General features: G+C 38.9%; 1 protein-coding gene across 1 annotated transcript in view; it reads right to left on the reverse strand.

Moving 5' to 3' along the window:
• The window catches only part of Gdpd4 (glycerophosphodiester phosphodiesterase domain containing 4), a 101,266-nt gene extending 91,546 nt beyond the window's left edge, over nt 1-9,720 (reverse strand). Inside the window, exons 1-2 of the mRNA XM_077797294.1 lie at nt 9,583-9,720; nt 6,719-6,778 (exon numbers count right to left, since the gene is read on the reverse strand). Coding sequence (XP_077653420.1) covers nt 6,719-6,778; nt 9,583-9,720 — 198 coding nt within the window. The remainder of the gene's footprint in view (nt 1-6,718; nt 6,779-9,582) is intronic.
• Between the last annotated feature and the right edge of the window lie 330 nt (nt 9,721-10,050).

Below are 10,050 nucleotides of genomic sequence, written 5' to 3' on the forward strand. Positions count from 1 at the left end.
AAATCTTTCACCTCTTTTGTTAGGTTGATTCCCAAGTATTTTATTTTTTTTGAGGATATTGTGAATGGAGTGGTTTTCCTTATTTCCATTTCAGAGGTTTTGTTGCTGATATACAGAAATGCCTTTGATTTGTGCGTGTTGATTTTATATCCTGCCACTTTGCTGAATTCATTTATTAGTTCTAGTAGTTTTTTTGTAGACCCTTTTGGGTCTTCTAGGTATAGAATCATGTCATCCGCAAATAGTGATAATTTAAGTTCTTCCTTTCCAATTTTTATGCCTTTAATTTCTTTCGTCTGTCTAATTGCTCTGGCCAGTGTTTCGAGAACTATATTGAATAGAAGTGGTGATAGAGGGCATCCCTGTCTTGTTCCTGATTTTAGGGGGAATGCCTTCAATTTTTCTCCGTTCAGAATGATGCTAGCCTGGGGCTTAGTGTAGATAGCTTTTACAATATCAAGGTAAGTTCCTGTTATCCCTAGTTTTTCTAATGTTTTGAACATAAAGGGATGCTGTACTTTGTCGAATGCTTTTTCTGCGTCTATTGAGATGATCATATGGTTCTTATCTTTAAGTCTATTGATATGGTGAATAACATTTATTGATTTCCGTATATTGAACCATCCCTGCATCCCAGGGATGAATCCTACTTGATCATGGTGCACAATTTTTTTGATGTGCCTTTGTATCCGATTCGCCAGAATTTTATTGAGGATTTTTGCATCTAGGTTCATCAGAGATATTGGTCTGTAGTTTTCTTTCTTTGATGTGTCTTTGTCTGGTTTCGGAATCAATGTGATGTTGGCCTCATAGAATGAATTTGGAAGAACTCCCTCTTTTTCTATTTCCTGGAATAACTTGAAAAGTATTGGTATTAATTCTTCTTTAAAGGTCTTGTAAAACTCCGCTGTATACCCATCCGGTCCTGGGCTTTTCTTGGTTGGTAGTCTTTTGATTACCTCTTCAAATTCATCCATTGATATTGGTCTGTTCAAATCGTGTGTGTCCAACTGACTCAGTCTGGGCAAATCATATGTCTTAAGAAATTTATTGATGTCTTCACTATCTTCTATTTTATTGGAATATAGGTTTTCAAAATAATTTCTAATTGTCTTCTGTATTTCTGTGGCGTCTGTTGTGATATTGCCTTTTTCATCCCTTATGTTAGTAATTTGAGTTCTCTCTCTCTTCTTCTCTTCGTTAGCGTGGCTAAAGGTTTGTCAATCTTGTTTATTTTTTCAAAGAACCAACTTTTAGTTTTGTTAATTTTTTCAATAGTTTCTTTTGTTTCAATTTCATTGATTTCTGCTCTGATTTTAATTATTTCTTGCCTTCTGCTGCATTTGCTATTGTTTTGCTCTTCCTTTTCTAGGGCTTTGAGATGAAGTGTGAGCTCATTTATTTGTTGGTTTTTCCTTTTTTTGAGGAATGACCTCCAGGCGATGAATTTCCCTCTTAAAACTGCTTTCATTGTGTCCCATAGATTCTGATAGGTTGTGTCTGAATTTTCATTTATCTCTAAGAATTTTTTGATTTCCTCCTTTATGTCTTCTGTAACCCTTTGATCATTCAGTAACATATTGTTCATTTTCCATGTGATATTGGATTTTCCCTTCCTTCTTTTATCATTAATTTCCAGTTTCAATCCATTATGATCAGATAAAATGCATGGTATAATCTGCACCCCTTTATATTTATTGAGGGTTGCCCTATGGCATAATATATGGTCTATTTTTGAGAAGGATCCATGTGCTGCTGAGAAAAAAGTATATCCATTCGATGATGGTTGGTATATTCTATATATGTCAGTTAAGTCTAGGTTATTGATTGTGGTATTGAGGTCTATAGTTTCTTTATTCAACTTTTGCTTGGAGGATCTGTCCAATGGTGAGAGAGGTGTGTTGAAGTCACCCATAATTATTGTGTTGTGGTCTATTTGGTTCTTGAACTTGAGGAGAATTTGTTTTATAAACTTCGAAGCACCATTATTTGGTGCATAAATATTGATAATTGTTATGTCTTGTTGTTTAATGGTTCCTTTTAACAGTATATAATGTCCTTCCTTATCCCTTTGGATTAACTTAGTCTTGAAGTCGATTTTATTCGATATGAGGATGGCCACACCTGCTTGCTTGCGAGGACCGTGTGCGTGGTATATTTTTTCCCAACCTTTCACCTTCAGCTTGTGTATGTCTTTTCCAGTCAAGTGAGTCTCCTGGAGGCAGCATATTGTTGGATTTGTTTTTTTGATCCATGTCACCAGCCTATGTCGCTTTATTGGAGTGTTTAAACCATTAATGTTTAGAGTTACTATTGATATATGGTTTGTACTGCCAGCCATGTTTGATTATTTATCTCGTTTTTTTTTTTTTTTTTAAATTGCGTTTGTTTCACCATGATTAGCTTTCCCCCCTCCGTCTGTCTTTACTGAGGTACTTCCCACTGTTGGCTTTGGTTATTGTTTTCCATTTCTTCCTCGTGAAGTGTTTTGCTCAAGATGCTTTGCAATGCTGGTTTTCTGGCTGCAAATTCTTTTAGTTTTTGTTTATCGTGAAAGATTTTTATTTCGTTGTCGTATCTGAAGCTTAATTTTGCTGGGTACAGAATTCGTGGTTGGCATCCATTGTCTTTCAGTGTTTGAAATACGTTGTTCCAGGATCTTCTCGCTTTCAGCGTCTGAGTTGAGAAGTCCGTTGTTAACCTTATTGGTTTACCCCTGAATGTAATCTTTCTCTTTTCCCTTGCAGCTTTTAATATTTTCTCTTTGTTCTGTATATTGGATATCTTCATAACAATGTGTCTTGGCGTTGGTCTACTGTGATTTTGTATGCTCGGTGTCCTGTATGCATCTACAATTTGTATATCTGTTTCCTTTTTTATTTCTGGAAAGTTTTCTGTAATTATTTCATCTAGTAGATTACTCATTGCCCTTGTTTGAATCTCTATCCCTTCCTCTATCCCAATGACTCTTAAATTTGGTTTTTTTATATTATCACATATCTCTTGTATGTTTCTCTCATGATTTTTAACCAGCCTGTCTGAGTTGGCTAGACTCTTTTCCAGATGATATATTTTGTCTTCATTAGCTGATGTTCTGGCTTCTACTTGCTCCACTCTATTAATGATACTCTCATTTGAGTTTTTAATTTGGTTTATAATTTCCTTCATTTCTAAGATTATGGTTTGATTCTTTTTTATAATCTCTATCTCCTGATAAAGGTGCTTAACTTCTTCTTTTATCTTTTTATGTAATTCATTCTCAATGTGTTCTTTTGCTGCTTGAATTTGCTGTCTTGTATCCTCTTTAAGGTTCCGTTCCATCTGTCTCAGGTGTTCCATGAGTTCTTTATATGACCATTTTTCTGGTGACTCTATATCCTCCTGAATATTTGGGCTGCCTTGCATTGTTTGCACTCCTTTTCTTCCTTGCTTTTTCATGCTGTTCATATTGTTTCTTGTTCTGTTTGACTGCTGAGTTACTGTTTACTCCTATAAATATATTTGATGCTTGGGAGGAAAGGTATTAGAAGGGATGGGAAGAAGTCACTAAAGAGAATGAGAGTAAGCAGGTAGAATTCAAGGAAGGGGGAATAAGAAAATTGAAAAGAAATGTAAAGACAGGAGAAAAGAAGGATAGAAAAAAATAGAAGATTAAAAGGAATTAAAAAAAATAATAATAGTAGAAATGGAAAATGAAATTAAAAATTAGAATAAAATAAAATAAGATGGATTAAAAAGACATTTAAAAAGACAGCAAAAAAAAAAAATTATAAATGCAGTCCTAGAGTTCTATTAACTGCTCTTCCAGTAGATGGAGCTATGTCCACCGGGCCAAGTTTCTCCTCTCAGTAGACGGGAGTCAATCACTGTGCAGCAGTTCTTCCTCTCGGATTGGGTGGGTCTCCACTCCTGCTGTTCGGCGTGTGGGCGGGGCCTTTTGCAGAGCTGGTCAGGGGTCGTTTGCAGCACCTGGCTGGAAGGTGGAGGGTAGTCGTCTGCAGCTCCTAAACTCGCTGCAGCATGTGGCCTGCGGCCGGCTGCGGTTCACAGAGCCAGTCGGGGGGGGGGGGGGGGGGGGCAGTCAGGCAGCAACTGCTCCCAAGTTCGCTGCAATGTGTGGGCGGTAGCCAGCGGAGGTTCACAGAACCGGGATGCGGGGGCCCAGGCAGGCAACACCCGCTCCTAAACTCGCTGCAGCGTGTGGCCTGCGGCCGGCTGCGGTTCACAGAGCCAGCTCGCGGGGGCCCAGTCAGGCAGCAACTGCTCCCAAGAACGCTGTAGCGTGTGGGCGGCGGTCGGCTGCGGTTCACGGAGCCCTCCCGCGGGGGTCCAGGCGGTCAGTGTCCGCTCCTATATTCACTGCAACGTGTAGGCAGCCGCCATTTGGCGGCCCCGGCGGGACTGTGCCCCTGCTCTGGGTTGCCGAGATTCAGTATTCTGTGACAAGCTGACTCCTCCAATTAAACTTACTAGTTCCCGGAAGGTCTCCTTTCAGTGGAATTTTGCTTAAAGTCTCTCAGCAGGACGCATGTGGGTGTATTAATGAGTCTCTCTGATCCCCTTACCACGGAGGCATTGTATGTGCTGCCTCTTCGCTGGCAGCCATGTTGGAATCCCCTCCATCCTTTTCTTTAGGCTTCCTTGAAGATCCCTTTGTAGAGGCTGCCTCCAAAACGTAGGTTGGCCTTAGTTTCTGTCTTTTTCTTTTTGGAGTGAGTTGTTTATTCTGCCAGTCTCCCCATGCACTTAGTTTGATGGGATATTTTTATAGCAAGGAATGCTTTGCCCCTATGATGGCCATCCCCTGGCCAAATGAGGTGTCCTGTTAGATCTTAAAATGGGAGACAATTCTCATTCCCAGGTCATAAATTGACTGTGCTGGAACCTATTGCAACATCCTTTGTGGCCAGCAGCTTTACCTACCATGGGCAAAAGGGGCTCGAAGGCATAGCAGAGGTCAGGTTCTCTTTAGCTGTTTTCCTATAGCTAAGGCAGATTTTCTGGGACTTTTCCTCCCCAGTTTAGGGCTGGTGTCCTTGACCTACAGTAAGATGATCTTTGGCTTCCTGGGGCCAGGCTAAGAAACAGTGCTGGGAGTGTCAGCACTGGGTTTAAAATATTTAAATCTTTTATAACCCTTTCTTCTGGTGTCCTGCTATCCTTGCATATCAGAGGCAGTACCTCTGGCACCTTCAAATTAGTCCCTGAATGGTTCAGACCCCTATCATGCAACTGCATAAATGCCTATACATACAAAATCTCTTTCATATACTTTAGCCCCAACAGATCAACTCCAAAGGCCAGACTGTGTTACAGTAAAATGTCCTTCTCTTAGACAGGCTTATACCTATAGGTGGTATAGAAAGCCAAGACCTCTCTGCTCAAGAGACTACTTGTAAGAGCAATGTAGCATGGCCCATGTCTTAAAGGGCCAGTAACAGAAATAAAAAAACACAGACAAGAAAAGATCACTGAAACAAGGGCTGACAGAAAGGAAGCTTTAAAATAGACAGACCTGCACATACAAATTTCTTCCACTTACATTACTTTTGATAGACCAACTCCAACTGCAATTATCCAGAAAGCTATTCAAAAGGGACATCATTATAGTAAAACATTATCTTAGATAGGCTTATAACTATAGGGGGGTCCTATAGGTGTTCCTTCACAAATGAACCAGATGTGTGGAATCAGGGATCTCAGTGTGCACACCAGGGGCTTACCAAATGGCCAAAGTTGTGAATTTCCTGAGTTCAGTTTCCTTTTTCTCAAAGTGGACCACAAGGAGCAACCTCCACTGTACAGGGAGAGAAGGTGGGAGTTCCCCAAAGCAAAAAGAGCTTCATAGCTGCTGGGACAGTCCCAAAGTCCCTTCCTTCACTCAAAGGAATAGCTCTTGGTTCAATCTGAGGCAAACTCACCCATCTCCTAACTCTCCAGCAGTTGGCTCTCAACAAGTTTGCCAGCCACCTTGCATCTTCAGCATGGAAGTAGGGTTCCTTGGAGAGCCAGGCCTGCCCAAGAAAGCTGCAGCGGGGGTTGCTCTTGAGTCCCATCTGGGTCACCAGATTTGTTGCTGAAAGTTTGGTCTTCATCCCCAATGCCAATCCAATAATGAGGACACGGTTTTAAGAAAAAGGAAAAGGAAGGCTTATTGCTTTGCTAGTAAAGGAGAAACACAGGGGACTCCTGTCCCCAATGCTGTGAATCTCTCTTTTTTTTCTTTTCTTTCTTTTTTTTTTTTTTTAGAGACAGGGTCTCACTGAATTACAGAATTGCTTAGGGCCTCACTAAGTTGCTGATACTGGTTTTGAAATCACGATCCTCCTTCAGCCTCTCAAGCTACTGGGATTATAGATGTGTGCCACCACAGCCAGCGATGAACTAAAATTTTTCATGATTGAAAGGAGAACGTTCTTGTGACTAAAAAGGACTGGGAAAGTAAGAAATTTGCCTAAGATCTCACTAGGTTGGGAAGAACAGGGCCATAGAGTGAGTTCAACATGAAGTAGTGAGAAAGAATAAAGTTTGGGTTCAGTTCCTTCAGTAAATTGATTACAACTTTAAGAAATTTAATAATTTTAGTTAAAATTGTATCAACAGATCTCTTTTCTCTAGGGCAATAATGAGAGAAGGGCAATCATGTATGGTAACTCTAAATGCCAAAGAGCACATTCAGTCCTGATCTCAAGTCCCCCATGACAATCAAACATCCTACCTTATGACACGTGTGCAGGTACAGTTGTATCCTTTCCCAAAGCAACAAAGATCCAAGTATCTGCAAAAGTGAAAAAGAAAAAGGGGGTTAAAATCACCAAATTACTGTGTAACCCGCTGTTCTGTAGCTCAAAGTTTTTCTCAGATCCTGGAAACATATTTACTTCCTGCTATTCCTGTACTTTTCAGCCTCTAGGAGCTTGTGGTGCTGCTCCTCTACCTGCAAGCTCTCCTTCTCTATGCTACTGACACTTTAATCCAGTTCGAATGTCACCTATTTGTAATTTTTGCCAGCACCCCCAGGAAGAATTCATTATTATTTCCTCTTGGATTTCATAAGTTGCCACACTGATACCCTTTCTGAATTCTTGCCCATTTCTTTTCCTTATGATGGACTTTACTAGCAGTGTAATTTACACTCACCTGTAAGAGAATAGAAGTCAGAAATCAGCCCTTCCAAGGGTCTCAGGCTGATGATATAACTACACTGGTAAATTCTAGATTTAAATCTAAATCCAGTCAGTCATCAAGTCAGTGTGGAGATGGAAACTAAAAAGTAGAGTCCTCAGATGCTAGGATATTAATGATAGTCTGAATGCATCAAAATAATTTCATCTATATGATTTCATTTATTCTTTACTCATTCCTATAAAATGTCATTTTATTAAATAATATTATTATTTTCATTTGAAAAGGGGAAACTGAGGCTTAGAAGAGTTATATGACTTGATCAAGATTACAGTGTAACCTAATAACAGAGCTTGAAATAGAATCCAGGTCTCCTTCCTTTTTCATTGCTCTTACAATTGCATGTACCCATAAAGGCTAGAGTGGAAAGTTAGTTAATATACAGACCTTTACTGGACACTAGAATTGATTCTACATTAAAAGCAAACAATACCATTTTATGTTAATTTTGTGTGTGAAAGTGGCACAATTCAGTGGCCAGAATTTGGCCTAGAGCTCATACATCATATGCATTTTTCCTAGTAAAAAGAAAAGTGTATAGCTAGTCTCTCTGCTCATAGCCACTTTCCACATCAAAACTTCCAAAATGATTTTTTCTTTTTCTTTTTTCTTCTATTTTTTTTTTTTTTTTTTTGGCACTGCTGGGGTTAGAACTCAAGGGATTGATACTAGGCAAGGAAAGCACTATGCCACTGAGCTTATACACCCAGCCTCATAAATACTCTTTTTTGGTATTGGGACTTGAACTCAGGGTGCTTAACCACTGAACCATATCCTCAGCCTTTTTAAAAATATTTTATTTAGAGTCAGGGCCTCTGTAAGTTGCTGAGGTTGACTTTGAACTTGTCATCCTCCTGCCTCAGCCTCTTGAGCCACTGGGATTATAGGCGTGCACCACCACACCCAGGCCCAAAAATGATTTTCTTAAAATACAAACTTGATATATGCCAAATGTCATAGCCTTACTTTCCAGGCCTTCCGAAATCTATCTTAAGCCATGGTTTACCATTATTCTTCATTATGCCTTACACACTAACAGAAAGGAACTGTTGCTTTTAATGAGACATCTCATTTCGTTTCTGTCTTGCTACTTTCTTTTTTTAAAAATATATTTTTTAGTTATAGATGGATGCTATATCTTTATTTTGTTTATTTATTTTTATGTGGTGCTAAGGATTGAACCCAGTGCCTCACATGTGCAAGCCGGGTACTCTGCCACTGAGCCCCAGGCCCAGTCCCAGCCCCAGCCCCTGTATTGCTACTTTCTTATGATATATTCACTCATCTGAGAATGTCCTTCCCTATTCCTATATCCATAAGTCCAAATTCATCATCCCTTCAAAGTCCCACTCCAATGGTACCTCCTCTGAGAAATTTTATTTAATCTTATTAACTGGAAGTAACCCCTTCTTTCTCAGAATCTCTGCAGAACTTCATTTAGACCTCTCTTAAGTCATAACATTATAATGTTCTATGTTATTTTTGTCTATGACTTAGTTGCCCTACTAGATTGTGAATACTGAATGAAGGAACAGTGGTAACTTTATGTCTTATACCCATCTTTATGGAGTACTTTGCATAAAAACAGAAACTGATTATTTTACTGATTTCTGTATATTCATTACTTATCACAGTGTTTTCCTCATTTAATAATTAATAAATTCTGATGGAAGAAAGATCAGTACAAATGGCAATAGATCTAGGGGTTGGTTTCTCTATTAGACAGGAAATCCGTCAGAACACAGAATAGTGAAATCAGAGAAAGGTATTTGCCCTATGTATAAATAGGCTCTAAGAAACTCTTACTAAAGTTATCCTCTCATTCAGCTCTCCATTTGCCCTTGCACAGTATAAATTTGCCTCACTACACAACACTGCCATGGTGAGGAACAAAAGCAGTCACACTATTACCCAGACTTGCTAAAATTTCCACTGCATGAGGTTCTGAGTTTGATCCCTAGCACCAAAAAAAAAAAAAAAAAAAAAAAAAAAAAAAACAGACTAACTAAAATGTGCTTTGCATGTGGGCTAGGAGGCTAGTTTCTACACATTAGAACAGGTTTAATTTACAAGGCCCAGAAAGACTGCTGATATGAAGCATGGGTATCTAAAAATGACATTATTGAGTAAACCATAGGATAGGTTATAAAAATGGGGAATAGACAAAGAATGTTCTGCACCCTTTCAAAGGGTTAAATTGGTTAGACACATCCTGTAATTGCATAAGCTTCTTCCCTCATCCATTGTGCATAAAATTCACATGGCTGATATAAAGCATGACTCATACTAAGACTAGAGTGATCACAGGTTGTAATGGTTTCCAACACCAATTAGATACTATCACTGACAGGAGTGCCTCATGAGGCTATTAACAGAGAAAGGGAAAGCATTACTCACCAACAGCAATGAAGTATAGGCAACCATGACTGCAGCAAAACTCAGCAAAAAAATGGACCAGAAGAGCCAGTATCCTGTTCCTAGATAAACAACCCTGAAAAAATTAGTTTCAATCCTTAAAATACAGCAGAAATCCATAGCAGCAACTGCATCAAAATATGGGGACAAAATAAGACCAGATGGAGCACAAGATAATGGAGGGATAGGAGAAGCCCTTGGTGAATAGATCTGTGAGAGCTTTGGTAATATTTACTTGAGTTTTAACTTCATTCTATAGGCAATAGGGTACATTAATGCAGCCTCTATAAGGCAGAACTTTTTAAAAGTCATTTAGAATAAAAATTCAAAAGTTATATCTTCTTTTAAAAAATATATAAAATCCATAATACCAAAAAAAAGAAAAGAAAAAAAGAAAGAAAGAAAAGAAAAATGTATCCCATAAGTTTTCTGTCTTAAAAAAACTATTAA

The sequence above is a fragment of the Urocitellus parryii genome, chromosome 4 (assembly GCF_045843805.1).
Source record: "Urocitellus parryii isolate mUroPar1 chromosome 4, mUroPar1.hap1, whole genome shotgun sequence".
Classification (NCBI taxonomy): Eukaryota; Metazoa; Chordata; class Mammalia; order Rodentia; family Sciuridae; genus Urocitellus; species Urocitellus parryii.